Source organism: Mus caroli, chromosome 13, assembly GCF_900094665.2.
Source record: "Mus caroli chromosome 13, CAROLI_EIJ_v1.1, whole genome shotgun sequence".
NCBI lineage: Eukaryota > Metazoa > Chordata > Mammalia > Rodentia > Muridae > Mus > Mus caroli.
Window position 1 is genome coordinate 69,608,533 of NC_034582.1, and position 17,102 is coordinate 69,625,634.

Genomic DNA, 17,102 nt, shown 5'->3' on the forward strand with positions numbered 1-17,102 from the left:
ACACACACACACACACAACCACACACACACACACACACACACACAAATCTATAACCTGTTAAGTCAATTTAGTGTGGAGTTGTACACCGGTTCAGCTCTGACCACTTACAACTAGGTAATCTATCAGTCAGTTCATCCCTGGAGAAGAGTGATTGCTTCTCTCTCCCCCTTTTAGAGAGTATTAATTGTCCATAGTTCATCATCTAGGGGTGGGGCCTTGTTAGGATTCCCCCATCAACATTGGGATATGTCTTAGTTAGGCTTTCTTTCCTATTTTAAAATACCATGGCCAAAAGCAACTTGGGAAGAAAAGGGTTTATTTTCATTTACAACTCTCAGTTCATACTCCTTCACTGAGGGAAGTCCAGGTAGGAGCTCACAATAGGAACCTGGAAACAGAACATGGAAAATGCTACATACCAGTTTGCTTTCTTACAAACTCAGGCCCAGCTGTTCAGGGTTGGTACCACTGACAGTGAGATGGGCCCTTCTATATCAACCATTAATCAAGAAGTCATTCAGATTTGCCTATAAGTCAATCTTATAAAGGAAATTTCACAATGGAGAGACTTACCAAATTACTTTAGCCTCTTAAGTTGATATAAAGCTAACAAGAACAGCTTGACAACTAATGTGATTTTTCAGGTCTTATTTGGGAGAATATTTTTAAGATTTCATGAGTGCAACCTTGTCTTTCATGTGTTGAAAACACTACCCTGAAACAGATGTCCCATCCTGGTCCTCTGGTTCTCACAATCTTTTTAGCGCTTTTTCTGTGATAGTCCCTGAGTCTTAATTGTGAAGGCTGTGTTGTCTATGTATCAGTTGGGGTTGGGCACCCCACGATCAGCGGTCTCTACATTTTAACTAGCTGTGGCTTTCTATAATAAAAATGAAGTTCCTCCCTGAATTTCATTTCATACATGTTGTATACAGAGTAAAATTCCATTAGAAAGTGAAATTTTAGCAGGATCTGAATACTCCCTGCCAGAAAGGCTTACAATGGAGAAGACAAAACTTAAGAACACACACGCAAGGAATGGAATCAAAAGACAGTATACTCATATCTATTGTCAATCTCCAAGTGTCAATAATGGTCTACTTAATCTTGAGTGAAAACAAAGGAGAAACTAAAAAAACACCAGAGAAAGGAAGTTAGAAAAATTTATCCTAAAGATAAAAAGACTGAATATCTTTTAACATAATAACAGCACAAGAAGAAAGAATAAGTGTCCTGTTAACATGATGGTATTGCCACCATAGCCTGACATAGAAAGATAACAGGGAGACTACAGGGGAAACAAGACTTAAGCAAGTCACAAAAAAGTAAAACATAACATTTAAACTTGTATTTTAAGTTGCAAAAAGCATAATTTAGAAACAGAAATATAAGGACAAATTTCAGAACCACTCACAATGCAATGCACCTATCAACTGGAAAAAAAAAAAAAAAGGATGAACTGGAGGCAGATGATTAACACATGAAATCTCAGTATTATGTGAATGGAGGCAAAAGCAGGATCTGCCTGCACTATCTAGGGAGGTTACAGACAGCCTGGGGCAGCTTGCTTCAAGATAAGCAAGAAAATAGAGGTGTGGATATACAGCTCAGTGGTAGAGTGCTTATTAAACTGTGTAAATTTCTGGGTTCAATTCCTAGCACCACTGGGGAAAGAGGAGCTAAAGTATGTACAACAAAGAGACACTTTTTAAAGTAGACATGCCAGAAAAAAATGTATTTAAAAATCACAAAGTGGGTATATTTAAGAATGTTTAGGGGGCTGGAGAGATGGCTCAGTGGTTAAGAGCACCGACTGCTCTTCCCAAGGTCTTGAGTTCAAATCCCAGCAACCACATGGTGGCTCACAACCATCCGTAATGAGATCTGACGCCCTCTTCTGGTGCATCTGAAGACAACTACAGTGTACTTAGATATAATAATAAATAAATCTTTAAAAAAAATAAAGAATTCAAAGACTTAATAAAAAAATCTTTGAAAAAAAGAATGTTTAAACTTTGAAGGCAAAATTAAGACATTGCTACAAGGACTAAGACAACAACAACAAACTAAGTTGCCTAATATACCAGAATTAAGCTGCATCAGTCATCTTCTCTGCAGTGCAAAAGGCCTACATAGCAATAGGTGCAAAACTTTGAGGGAAAATACAAACAAATGTCCATAGTAATTTTTTTTTTGTTGCTTCACTTGGTTTGGGGGAAGTTAAATATGAAAGCATGCCTACATTCACACAACTCTGCTTCCTCCCTGAAAAAAAAATTATACTAAAATATACAGCCTACCCTATGAATAAATACATACAAATTTAAAACTGAACATGAACGTGGGTGGGTGCTAGAGATATAGGTCAGTCAGTAAAACTTTTGCTTTTGAGCATTAGGTATGGTGGTATGCTTAGGTCACTGCTGAGGAATGACATTAAAAGTTGACTTCTGGCCTTCAGATGCACACAGGTACATAAGCACCTGCATACACCCACACTTTTGTACACTCACAGGAACATGCATGTGCACATAAAGATACACACAACCCCCCAAAAATTTGGGGATTCTGAATAAAAAAAAATGGGTATTGGGCACTAGTGTCCAGGAAAGCCAAATGAGACTGATTTTGGCACATCTCTAACACTTTGTGCCTCATCTGATAGTGGAGCATGCATGAGCTTTTAAGCCATAATGAATGATCCACAGTCAGCATGGACTCTTGAGATGACTTATAACCATAAAACAATGTTTAGGAGTCCATTCCAGGATCTGATAATAATGCTGAAATTCAAAAGTTCAAAAGTATTTCAGACAAAATCTTCCCAGGTAGCCCTGACTGGCCAGTAGACTAGGCATACAAGTCAGTGCCAACTTTTCAACCTCTTCCTTCTCAGTGCTATACTCAGGGCTGTGCTACTACATCCTGTTGATGAGTTTTTATTTTTATTTGAAAAGATCAATCAATCTTCCTCAAAGTAAATTATTACTCATTTCCAGCCCATGCTCTATTAATGATGCCCCTCTCTTGTCTTTAGGAAGTGGTATTTCATTAAACATACAGCTGTCCCTTGGAGAATTACCACAACAGTCCCTATCTATGTATTCAACCAATCATGGATCAAGTATATTCAGGGAAAATTACAGATGTATAGAACACAGAAATGTTCCCCCTTGTTATTTTTCCATAAATAGTATACTACAATAACTCATCAGAGGATGACATTAACTTGGTACTGGGCATTCTTAATATTCTAGAGGTGACAGAGGATTTTGGAAGGACTTAGATTAAGTGAACGTCCTAAGTTACATTATAAAAGAATGTGAGCATCGATGGAGTTCATTAGTCATGGCTGGCCCTGAAATCAGTCCTCCATTAAAATGGATATATGGTGGTGTTACAAAGACATAAGTAAATGCACAAAGATATAAAGCTGACCATCTTTCTGGGTTTTAGATAGTAGAGATGATACTGGTTCCTTTAAGTTTGTTTTCCAATAATTATATTTAGATGCAGGAGTTTTAAAGAGTTAATAAAAATCAACAACATATTTAACAACTATGAATATATGACATTAATTTAAATGTATACACAAAATTTTATAGCAATATATATTAATTCTCTGATTTAAAAAAAAAGACTGACTTCGTTAAAAAGAGTAGTATCAGGAACATGAATCGTTCAATAATGGACTTACAAATAATATAAGGAGAAGTAAATAATGATGAGGAAGAAAAGACTAGCCAGGCTATTCGAGCAAGATAAACATATAAACGACCATTCCCTTTCAATGCTACCAACACAACTCTTTAGTTACAGAACACATCCATCACTAAACTTGAAGATTTTAAACTTGTCTCTGAAAGATCATATCCTTTCATGTTGTCTTCAAATTTTACTTTCCAGGGCATTACTAAAGTAAATTTCTAAAAAGCTCATACTCCCGCACTGTGGCCAGATGTGTAAGTCAAATACTTTAAATAGATTTGATTACAGGTTTTGGGAGACTTCTTTGTCCCACTGTATTTCAAGATGCTGGTGTTAAGTGTTTTTTTCTTTTTCCTGTCTCAGCCCACGTGTCTGTTGGTCTTAGAATGTCCCTACATTTGAGAAAAACTTGATGAATTCTTACCAAATTATGTACAGGAATTCTCATAGGTTTTTTACTCAGTTCCACCTTCAAGCTTTGCATGTGAAATGCAACATGATAAATTGTAGCAGGCATTTGCTGCAATTCTTTGTCTTTTGTCTACTCAAATCATAGTTAAAGTTAAGTATTCCAAGATTGGGAATGTAGCTCAGAGGGTAAATGTAGGGGTGGTTCTGATGCTAAGGTCCTGTTCCCCAACTGGTTCTTCATCTATCAGTAAAGATGCCATAGGCCAATTGCTGGGCAGAAGGAATAGGCAGGACTTCCAGGTCCCTTCAGGCAAGCTATTAGACAGAAGAAGAGGAGAGAGAAGGAGTGTTCTTCCATGCTTACAGAGGGAGAAAAGAGAACAAGCCATGTGAGATCTCTGGCAGAGTAGCTATGAGGTGTTGTTCCAGGAAACAGGTTGGGGTTACAGCTGAGACTACAGGCAACTGAGTAACTGAAGCGAGGGCAGATTAAGAAGTGATGAGCTAAAAGTATTGGGAAGGGCACACAAACCACAGTACATTAATAATGCCCAGCAATTGAGCCATAAGTCAGGTTGAAATTGGGCAACATGTGTGTCTGTGTTTTTCATCTGCAGATCTAATAGTCTCTGGGTAGGGGCTGGTAGCAGGGGCCCATTCCTGGAGCTTAGGCAGAGTAGCAAAAGCTACACACAACAGGTAAAATCACTTGCTATGCAAGCACGAAGATTTGAGTTCAAGTCCCCAGAACTCATGAAAAGCTTGATCTACAGTGTGTGTGTGTCTACAATTACAGGCTTTCTACAGGGAAATAAGAGGCAGAGACAGGAGAATCACTAGAAATTTCTGGCTCAGCTAACCTTGTGTACATAACATAGAAATAACAGAGACCCTGAATAAAAGCTGAAGGCAACTGACCTCTGACCTCCAAACCTATTTACATGGGTACATGTGCACCCATGGCACTCACATTTGCAAACATCATTGCACACACACACATACAACATAGTACAAAGACATACAAAAAACTCCCTAAATTTGCCAATTGTCAAGTAAGTATACCTTACTACATTATTATTTAATATTGAAAACCAGAATTCACAATTTTAAAAGCATCACAAAGAAAATGGTAATAAGTATTGCAGAAATTACCTCATCGGATCCTTTCTTTTCTCCTGGTTTAGAAGATGATCCAATATTCTTTTCATTAACATGCTAAAAATATAAAATAAAAATAGATAATATTTAATATAGGAAAGTGATTTAAGACAATTGCCTCTTTATTTCGAAAGGATAAATGCATAAAAAAAAAAAACCTGCAGCAACAATGAAAACCAAAACAAGAAAACAAAAAGAAACAAGCACCCTTTTGATGTTTCCCTAGAGAATACTGGGAAGTCTCAATTAGTCAGAGGATCTCAAAATCAAAGGATCAGACAGATATTAACTTTGGAGACAGGAAATCAGTCTATAATTAACCAGATGCAAGGGTAACAGTAGGGGCATTTTGGCATCTCATCCCCTATACAGTACATAATGTATTTCTGAAACCCAAATTACTAGTCTGGGAGACATCTGCTTATCTTTGAGATGTGATCTTTTAAGGACCACGCTGTGTCTGAAGCCATTCTTAAGCATGAGAACAAGCAAGTTGTATGTGATAAGGATAGAGGTCTACAACATTCTAGGTCAGCCATCAGTTTCAACAACTGAATTCTCCTAGAGTTCTTCCATTCAATATTTACTAACACAGAATGATAAAGTGTGAAGGAAAATCCATGCATCCAACTGTTCCTATTTATGTTTTTGCGTTTTAATTATGTTCATGAATAGAACCATTATTTTTCTAGAAAATAATGACTGCCTAGACAATCAAGATAGATACGTTTTTTAGTAATTTATTTATTTATGTGCATCAGTGTTTTATCTGCATGCATGACTGTGTGAGGTTGTCATGTCCTCTGGAACTGGAGTTACAGTTGTGAGCTGCCATGTGAGTGCTGGGGACTGGACCTGGTCTCTGGAGGAGCAGTCACTGCTCTTAAACTGCTGAGCAGATATATAAGTATTTTTATGAGGAACACTGATCTTCAAGAAGTTCATATGCTCATTTGCCTTGACAATAAGGTAAAATAAGTCTATTCAATTTCCTCTATTGATCATCTTCTTGAGAAAGATAATAATATTTTTATGATCTTTGAAAGAGGAAACAAAGGATTATTAATTTCTTACATACTGTGAGAAATGGTAAACACTGGGAAAATAAGACAAGAGAGTCAAATATAAAACAAATGATAGTTCTCTGTTGGTTTCAATCCTCACTATCCTTATTGAAACCAAACTATTAGGGCTAAAGATAGCTCCACGGTTAAGAGCACTGGCGGCTCTTCCAGACGGTATTGGTTTGGTTGCCAGTGTCCACATGGTAGCCTACAATCATCTCTAACTCGAGTTTAAGGGGAAATCCCTCTTCTGTCCTCCTTGAGCACCAGCGTTATACTTGGTGCATAGGCATACAGATAAAACACTTATACACATAAAATAATAAAATAAAAAATTAACCAAGTTTGAAAGTAATATTGTATTTTCTAGGGCAAAAATCATAGCATGGATGTGTAGGCAAGTTATATAAAATAAGAAGAGTAATATTAGTGATAATAGTAATAATTTTGTATTGTCAACAAGGTATTTTATGCCTCTTATTTGATACTGAAAAAATGATCTATGTAATTTTTTGAATGAGAAAATAAAGGATAATAGCAAGTTGGTGTTGTTTAGGACACATATACACTAATAAATGTGAGTAAATGTTAAATAGTCACAAAGCAATCTTTTTTTTTACTTATAGACTGTTGTTTCCCACTTTAGCATGCTAGACAACCTCAGGTGATATTAACCTTACTCATATCAGTAGATATGTTCGAGGAAAAAGAAAATGACCAAGATGTCATGGCAGGAATACTTCCTTAACTGTATTTTATACATATAACTTTCAGTGAAATGCTTTATTGAATTCAAACTTCCTCTCCTACAGAAGTACTCACAGGGATAAGTGAAGGGAATCCATGGAAATGAGCCATATCTAAACAGTTTGATGAAAAAAATGTTCACACCAGCATTTCCTGTCCAAGTCTAAGTCAAGGAATATATCTTCCTATCTGCACAACAGCCTATCTCTAAGTCATAGTTTGATAGGAAACAAACTATCACTTAGCTGTCACTTGCTCATTGAATACTTCCTAAATGCACACATTGCCTTTTTTTAATTGGATATTTTCTTTATTTACATTTCAAATGTTATCCCCTTTCCTGGTCTCCTACCCCTGAAATCCCCTATCCCATCCCCTCACCCCCCTGCTTCATTGAGGGTATTCCCCCACCCACCCACCCACTCCAGCCTCCTCGCCCTGGAATTCCCTTACACTGGGGCACTAAGCCTTCACAGGACCAAGGGCCTCTCCTCCCATTGATGTCCAACAAGACCATCCTCTGCTACATATGCAGCTGGAGCCATGGGTTCCTCCATGTCTATCTAATCTTTGGTTGGAGGTTTAGTCCCTGGGAGCTCTGAGGGGTCTGGTTGTTTTGGTATTGTTTTTCTTCCTATGGGGTTGCAAACCCCTTCAGCTCCTTCAGTCCTTTTTCTAACTTCTCCACTGGGGACCCCATGCTCAGTTCAATGGTTGGCTGTGAGCATCCACTTCTGAATTTTTCAGGTTCTGGCAGAGCCTCTCAGGAGACAGCTATATCAGGCATCTGTCAGCAAGTACTTGTTGGCATCCACAATAGTGCCTGGGTTTGGTCACTGTATATGGGATGGAGCCCCAGGTGGGGCAGTCTCTAGATGGCCTTTCCTTCAATCTCTGCTCCACACTTTGTCTCTCTAACTCCTTCCATGACTATTTTGTTACTCCTTGTAAGAAAAACCAAAGGACTGAAGGACCCACACTTTGGTCTTCCTTCTTGAGCTTGTGGTCTATGAATTGTATCTTGGGTAGTCAAAGCTTTTGGGCTAATATCCTCTTATCACTGAGTGCATACCATGTGTGTTCTTTTGTGATTGGGTTACCTCACTCAGGATGATATTTTCTAGTTCCATCCATTTACCTGCACATTTCATGAAGTCATTGTTTTAGACATCTGAGTACTCCACTGTGTAAATGTACCACATTTTCTGTATCCATTCCTCCGTTAAAGGACATCTGGGTTCTTTCCAGCTTCTGGCTACTACAAATAAGGCTGCTATGAACATAGTGGAGCATGTGTTCTTATTATAACACATTGCCTTTCTAATCAAAGAGAAATTACATTCTCTCTTTTCTTGGACATGGGATGAGACTGAGTAACAATGCTTGCTTAAATGCTTTAATTTCCATAAACTTCTAAAAATGCCCTGCTCTTTTTAGATCACCAAAATAGATAAAGAAGGAAGGCTGAGAAAATAGGTTGAAAAATTAAGGGATCATGTGCAAATTGGTATTTAAAAAAAAAACCAAAATCTTAGAGATCTGTGCTTGTATGTGCTCTGCTTCATAAAATAAGATTATTCAGCAAACAATCAAAGGACTAAGATGCAAAGCTATCCTTGCTTTAAACAGGCTGTGCACCAAACAGTGGTTTCCTTCCTCACAACCTCTGTTGGTATTACCAGAGATCTTTCCAGGTTACTTCTCAGAATGGATCATCTCAGTCTGGGTTTGGCCAATAAGAGGCAACTACTGGCTGGGTGAGAACCTAGAGCAGCAGTTCTCAATTTGTGGGTTGCGACCCCTTTGGGGGCATCTAAGGCCCCTTTCACAGGGGTGCCACAGACCATCGAAAAACAAAGATATTTACATTGCAATTCATATCAGTAGCAAAATCACTGTTGACAAATCAACAAAATATGAGAAGCTATTAAAGTACTGCAGAGTTAGGAAAGTTGAGAACCACTGATATAGGATCTAGGGTGATATGAATGGGTGGGGGGTCACACACACACACACACACACACCTTCTCTTCTCTCTGATCTTGGAGTCTTTCTAGGATAGCAGGCCAAAAGAATTGTCATTTTGGCTTTTACAAGGTAACCCTGCAAGTCCTCCTGGCTAGGGCTGCAGATCTCATAACTATGGTCTGGTTGCCTTGTCCTTGCCTGGTTTCCCAATCTTACCTGTTGCCTGGGTAACCTATTTCCTATCTTGCATTCTGCAGACATAAATGCTCAGAATCACTTTCATCTCTTAGCTAACAGTGAAAAACTGATTAAATAGAAATCCAAAGGCCGTGAGATCTTGGGAAAATAATTCAACCTTTCAGTCTCTCCTTGTTTAATAGAGAGTGACAACTACCCCGATCGCTAGTGTAATTTCAATGTTAAAATGTAAACTGACCCAACTCTATTTTCCTACCCTGGCTAATACCTTTTATTAAGAGTTACTGAAAAAGACACTAATGCAGAAAGAATGAGATTTTAGGATTGTCTAAGCCCGTGTTTCTGCACTGTCAGAGAGAATAAAGCCAACAACAATAAAGAACAGAAGCAAGCCACAGAGACAAAGCTGGTCTTAAAGAATACAAAATGGCTCCATAGCTCTCCTTTCCCTTTGACATCAGTCTGATTTCATGAAATGAATGAGAACTAAGTGTAGATATGGAAGTTTCATTTTCTAAGTCAAAAGTTGAGTTTCTGGAAAGCATTTGTTTAGTGTTCTATCACATCATTGTGATTGTCTCACTCCAGATTACACCAGAGAGGGGGAAAAACACACATAAAATGAAAATCCCTTCTTTTCAACAGTGTACAACTTGGCTATATGTGTAACTTACTGGCAATTCACATCCATTTAAAAACTTTGTGTGGAAGTGGAATCTGGAGATAGACTGACATGATGTTGGTCATTAATGATGCCAGTCGATTTGTGGGTGTTAATTTTGCCGTTTATCTTCTGCTCATATGAAAAGTTTTCAAAATGTTTTGAAAAATTTAAGTGACTGTTATCTCAAGAGTGTTTACCCCACAGAGTCACCCAGAGGTAAAATCATAACTGTTCTAGCCATAAAACTGAAAAGTGTCAAAACTCACAGAAAAGGTTACTATGGGTTGTATGTATGGAGTTTATTAACCATGGAAAAGAAAAATCAGTGAATGTCCACTACAAGCTCGGTGTCGTGGGAACAAAATAAATATTGTAAGAGAATGTGGACAATGAGATACTCAATAGGTAAAGGTGCATGGCTCCACCAAGCCTGACAGCTGAGTTTGACTCGTGGAACCCACATGGCAGCTAGGAGAGAACTGGGCGCACCAGCTGTTCTCTGACTTCCACATGCACATTATGGCATACTGAACCTGCCCCCTCCCAACACACACACACACACACACACACACACACACACACACACACACACGCACACACGCACACACACAACTCCTGAATTAAATGGTTGTTCATCTGAAGTGGTAGCGTATACAGCCAAGACTCTTTCCTGGATGGAACAGTTTTTAACAGTTTTATTAACTAATGAGACTCCTTTCCAATTTATGGTAGTCATAGTGTTTCTTCATAAGTTTTCATAAAAGGAAAATGAAACATCTTGAGGAACAAAACTTTACTGTCATGCTAATAAGATTTGGATCCTAAAAGTATTCTGAAATGGGGAAATGGAATTCTGACTGAGACACCCTGCTGGTGCTGATATAGCCTGCTTAGAACTAACTACCAGTTGTCTGTCCACCTTCGACTCTCAAATAACCACCCTCTGTTTCCAACCCAGAGAGCCTCACCACTCTTTGAAAACCACTTGAATAATATAATTAACTTTCTGAGGAGTTTTAAAAACTGATTAAAGAACAATATCATCATACGTTACTCAGTTTAAAAGGCTTTTATGCAATGGAAAAATGCTCCATTCAGGGAGTGCCAACCAAAAAAAAAAAATGTGACATTTGACCTCTTTATTCTTGTTGCTTGCCTTAAATACTATAGCCTTTGTGCAGACCTCCCTCATAATTTTGCCTTTCCCTCCCCAAATCCATTACAACCAAGTTGTCTGCTCAGCCATGGGAAGTCTGCAACACTTTGTCCAGCCTGGCTGGAACGGTGGAGCCTTCCGATGATTGAGTACCTTGATTATGCTCTCACTGGGGCTAGGAATCTAATTAAACTAAGAAACCCCTTTAATTATCACAGGACAGTAAAATCAATGTATGACTCAGGAATCTGACGACTTATGTAAGCCAATTATACTAAGTTCTGATAATTATGATGCTCACCAGATATATTCTTTAATAGAAGCTTTTTAAACATTTCATGAAGTCAGTTTTTACTACAATCAAAAATATTCAGATGCTGATGGTAATCAGTGTGAAAATGTACAATATTATGTTTCCTTGGTTGGCTTTCCAGGTAGCATGCTCTTAAATGATATATCTTGACATTACTCTTCTTTATTCTGTATAAAGTTAGATCATTCACATTATTTTTACTATTTAAAGAATCCTACTAAGGATATTCTAATTATAGGATTCACTAGACATAGCCTACAAGGATGTGTGTGTGGAAACTGGCTCCAGAAACCTTTTGGGAAATCAAATCCTGCAGAAGCTCAAATGGCTTGGAGAGGAATTTGTACAGACTTTGCATGCCTTGAAGAAGCAAATTATATTATGTATATTTTTGAGAGAAAGTACTACATTTCATTCTCAAAATGATGTGTGATCACTTATAGATAAGCTGTAAAAAATACAAACAAACAAACAAACAAATAAAATAGCATGTTTGCATCTAACTTTTTCACTGTCCCTGTGTCCTTTATGATATACAATATTAAGGCATATCAACGGTTTTATATTATACTATTTGGGAAATAATGACAAAAGTAATTGATACATGTTCAGTAAAGATTCAATTTTTAAAAATCGTTTTTGAATGATATGATAAAAGGGTTCAACTGCAAACCTTTATTCATAGGCACATAAACAAACTACTCATATATAAATTGCACATATAAAATATGTACACATATTTTATATATACACAGAAATAGGGAATATATGCACACACACACACACACACACACACACACACACACATATATATATATATATATATATATATATATATATATATATAAGTTGGCTGTGTGAACCATTGGAGAGAGATTTGTATAGACTTTGCATACCTTGAAGAGGCAAATTATAAATGTATATTTTTGAAAGTACTACATTTCATTCTCAAAATAATCTATGATCACTTACAGATAAGCTGTAAAAACACAAACAAACAAACAAACAAACAAACAAACAAAAAAAGAAGATTAGGAACAAGCCCCTTAGAGCTTTTTTCCTACTTGATGCTATTCCACTAGCCACAGTGGCAAGTGAAAGCTCTGAAATGTGGGAAGTGTGAATTGTGAGGTACTGTGAGTATACATACATAGCACAGCCAGGTCTTTGAGTAATTAACACAAAGAGGTGACTCGTCATTTTTAGCACATGATTACATGCTTAAATGTCACTTAGGACAGAGCCAGCTAATAACAATTCTATTAACTTGATTTCTTAAAATATTTTTGTTAATGCGACTGTTAAAAAATTTTAAAGCCCTTTGGGTCTCACAGTACATATCTCATGGGGAAAAGTCAAAGCTTGATCCCAGGCTTGACTTGAGAAGTAAAGATAGCTAGCACCAAACAGAAGTCTTAAATAATAATCCCCAAACTGGCTTATAATGGATACTGCAGCAGAAACATCGAAGTGTCTAACATGGTTCAGTAGGTACTAAAAGCAAATATTTAAGCTAGCATCTAAGTAACCTGGCACAATTTCCTTTAGACAATGCCAAGCTTGGACAGAGGAATCTGATGTTAGTTGAACATCTGCCACCCATATTTGCAGATAATTTAATGGGTGCATTTTGATAAGAATTCTGGAGCAATCATGCCTCAAAGCAAACCTTTGCTCTTAGCACATTAATAAAACTATATATAGGAAGAACAACAATATCAACCAACCAGACCCCCCCAGAGCTCCCTAGGACTAAACCACCAACCAAAGAGTACACATGGAGGGACCCATGGCTCCAGCTGAATATGTAGCACACGACAGTCTTGTCTGGCATCAATGGGAGGAGAGGCCCTTGTTCCTGTAGAGGACAGATGCCCCAGTGTAGAGGAATCCTAGGGCTGTGATGCAGGAGTGGGTGGGTGGGTGGTGGAGCTCCCTCATAGACGCAAGGGGTGGGGGGATGGGATAACGTGTTTGCAGAGGGGAAACCAGGAAGAGGGAATAACAGTTGAAATGTAAATAAATAAAATAATCAAAAATATAGAATAAATAAAACTATACATTTAAATAGCACAGAAAAGTGTAAGGAAGAACTTTCACAAAGAAACATCACTGAAAACATGTATGTGGCATGTCATCTCTTGCTGAATCTAGTCCTTATGTAGATATCTGCTATTTTACAGATATGGAAACACATTTACAAAGACTGACACATTGAAATCATTGCCACTTGAGTTAAGAACTCTACAGTGCACCTGAAGGCTAGCACACCTAGATGATCAATCAGTCCTCGATGCCTATTTTCTAATTCTAACCCCAAGTTTCTAGTTGCAAAGATTATCTGGTTACTGCATCTTTACTTTTTCCATACCACTTACTGAGAGGAAGGAAGATTTTGAAATTCTCACAATAAATCAACTTATGACTCTCTGTAACCACAGGGTTTGTGAACTCTTTTGTTTTTGTTGGTTTTTTAAAAAAATGTAATGTTAAAACTATGCTTCCTGGTTTCAAAACATTACAAGTTCCAGCTTGATTGGGTATAACACATACTTGGTAGGACAGACGTTCAGTGCACTAACCAAAAGGAACACGTTTGTCCTCTTGTAAAGTAATATAGAGTAGTGAGCTATTCTCATTTCTCTCTCCCTATCCCCCTCGCCCCTGAAAATTGATCAGTTGTTCCCCTTTTTTTTTTTTCTTTTCTTTTCCATTCTCCACCCTCCTCTTTCGAGTTTGAAACTGCTTGACCATTCTTTTCTTTGTAAGTTTTTTTATCTTTACTTAGCAGTTGAAAAACTAAACCTGGGCTACAGTGCCTGCCTCTTGTCTACCTATCCAGGTATGTGTTCCAAAGGGCGGAACTAAGGATTGCTGTCCATTCAATTTGGGAACGCGAGCTGAGCTTGGTGCAGCTCGCCGCCCAGACTGTACCGCCCAGAGCGCGTCCGCATTGCCACTGAAAGTAGAGTCTTCTGCTTCTGCCCGAGCTTAATCAGAAGTTCTTCAAGGAGGTCTCACCGGGTCCTTGCCCCTGACCCTCCAACTTCTGGACGTGGTTCCTCTACTTCCTAGAGAAGCAAGGTAAATACACTTCCTTCCCAGTCCTTGCCCCTTCTATTTACCGTCTTGTACCACCAACTTGCGAATGCCATGGCGACAACCCTGACTTGCTCCGCTGGGAACCTCTCGAGAACGCAGAACACGCACCACGATGACTCTCTGCTTGGCTGGGACCTGGCTGACACCGCACAGGACACAGCTGCCAGGTGGGAGGGCACAAGGGGAAAGAGCGACAGGGCCCGCCCAAGCTAGCGTGGTCCCGCCCCATTCCAAGGCTAATTAGGAAAGAGGTGTGTGTCAGGTTTTCAGGCTGCCACTCCCTAAATGGAGGGCTAGGGTTGGGGGCGCGGGGGTGACTTCACACGGAGGTCAGAACCCTTCTGCCCAGCCACAGGAGCCCACTCCGGAGGTCGCAAGTCAACTTTATTCTGCCTCCATGCCCATGCTCACTGCCTGGGTCTCACTAGCCCGCTTTGCTCCAGGAGTCCCTCTACCCAACTCGTGCCACTACCCAATTCGGAGAGCCTTTAGCCACCTGCTTGCCCGCAGGCATGGAGTTCTGATCTTCTTTCCCACTCTGGAAGGTGCAAAGAGGGGCAACGCCCCAAGACTGCGGCGGGACACTCCAGGACTTAGGCCCTTTGCCGCTTGCCCCGCGGCTCAGTCTGGAGCACTACTCACCTCCTGGGTGTGGCGAGCTGCCGCGCCGCGACTGGGCCTGGGAGAGGCGGCAGGCTTCGGGCCGGGCTGGGACATTTTTTGGTGAAGCTGCTGCGGGGCGCAGCCTCCGGGAAAACGCAGCGAAATTGTTTGTGGGGGAGGGAGGGGCGGGCAGCCACCTCGGGACAGGAGGAGCGGGACAGCTCAGTGAGGCAGCTTTTCCGACCCAACCCTGAGCCCTCGCCCAGCTCAGTTAGGCCCTCCCCTTCCTGCCCTCGGCTCACTGCAGAGAGCCCAACTCCTCAGCAACCCAGAGCTGCAATTTAACACTGTCTGCTCAGGGTTTGTAAAACAAGACTTTCCCCCGGACTAGCCCCCAAGCTGCAGGGTTCTCAGTGAATCGCAAATAGGGGAAGCTGGAGATTGCAGTTCCCGGGTGGAGTTGTCCAGACCAATCTAGTGATTGTGCAACCAGAGAGCTGGACTGGGGCGTGGCCTAGACCCCCTTTTCTAAGAATTTGAAGAATTAGACACTTCTCTGCAGTCTGTCACTAATTGAAATCTAGCCTAAATCTGAACTACAAATAAGAGAGAAGATCTTGAAAACAAATTGGTCTCTCAGTGTTTGTGTACTTGTGTATGTGTGTGTGTTATATCCTGTGTTTGATTATTTATGTAGCCAATTCTGTAAATTTACTAAGGGTTTGCAAGCAGAAGCCTGCCTGCTCTAACGCAAATCAGCAGATAATCACAGATATTAAAGTCATCTTCTTTTCTGGAGTCTATGTTTCTGAGGTTGGGTTGGTTTTTGCCTTGGCTTCATTTTATGCAGTACTTCCTGTTTTGGGGCTGGAAGTGAAATTGAACAACCCTTTTGAGTGCTCATCCAAAGGGTCTGTCAGCCTGCAGCTATTTATTGCTGGCTGGTGCCAGCCACAGAAAAGCCTGTGTCACCACAATAGCATTGTCATTTGTAGTCTTTGTCAACATGCTAGAGAGCTAGGTTTTAGACAGTTGACAAGAAAGAAGCCACATTACATAACAAGATTTGCCATGCTATAAGGAGCTTGGATAAATAGAATTATGGTTGTCCAGTGTCCCTTCAATTTTAGGGATATGTCTCAACTTCTCACAAATGAATTAGCAATGTTCTTGGATTATATGCATTTCTTCTTGAAGTGCTATATGTACGATGTCACCAGTATTCCAAAGGACAGGCAGCAGTGCAAGAATGCATAAAAAAAATTGGAACATTTTTTGTGTACAAACTGTCATTAGCAAAAATTGGTTTGTATCATTTATGTACAGAATGGGGAAAAGTGTTAGAGTGAAAAGAATGCCTTGTGTTTTTCATCAGAATATTTAAGAATTGAATTTAAACCAGCTAATTTTGCATTTGCTGAGACTCTTCTATGTAAAGGGAGGAATAGTAGAAAAAAGGATATGCAAAGATTAAAACAGGGACTCCTCTGGTATCCAGGAACTTTCAGGTTATCTGGATTCAGTTGGTTATCTTTGGGTGGCAATGGGAAATATACAGTACATAAATAAAGACAAATGTGTTTTAGGAATATGGTGCTTCATGAGAGTTGTTGGTTATAGACAAGGAGGGCCTGCTGGTACAGAGTGGACAGGAAGAGAAGAGGTAGAGACATTGCAGGAGATAAAGGGAACACTCTCATCTCCTTATCTGCTGAAGCTGAGGGTCTCTGTTATTACTTACTGACTACAACTTGCCACATGACATGCTCATCAAAATTCATAAAATATAACAATGCTATTTCTCAGGCTTTGCTTGATTCAGTATTCATGTAAGTCAAGCATTGCTTCCCAGCACATTAATGGCCACGAGTAAACGCTAAAGTCAGAAGTTGAAGTATTTTGCTTTGTAATTGAGAATTACTGAAACTATGAAAGGAAGGTCTTCCTTCTTAGAATTGGAAACAATCACCCATGGAAGGAGTTACAGAGACAAAGTTTGGAGCTGAGAC

At 39.4% G+C, this 17,102-nt stretch overlaps 1 protein-coding gene across 4 annotated transcripts in view; it reads right to left on the bottom strand.

Moving 5' to 3' along the window:
• Cast (calpastatin) overlaps positions 1 to 15,367 on the bottom strand; it is a 110,055-nt gene extending 94,688 nt beyond the window's left edge. For 2 of the 4 annotated variants that reach the window (XM_029485011.1, XM_029485007.1), the window contains exons 1-2: positions 15,133 to 15,366; positions 5,273 to 5,335 (exon numbers count right to left, since the gene is read on the bottom strand). In XM_029485011.1, the coding sequence (XP_029340871.1) occupies positions 5,273 to 5,335; positions 15,133 to 15,207 (138 nt within the window). In that variant the 5' untranslated portion in view covers positions 15,208 to 15,366. Of the gene's footprint in view, positions 1 to 5,272; positions 5,336 to 14,513; positions 14,612 to 15,132 lie in introns of those variants that run through there. The other 2 variants (XM_029485008.1, XM_029485009.1) reach the window with 2 other exon arrangements.
• Between the last annotated feature and the right edge of the window lie 1,735 nt (positions 15,368 to 17,102).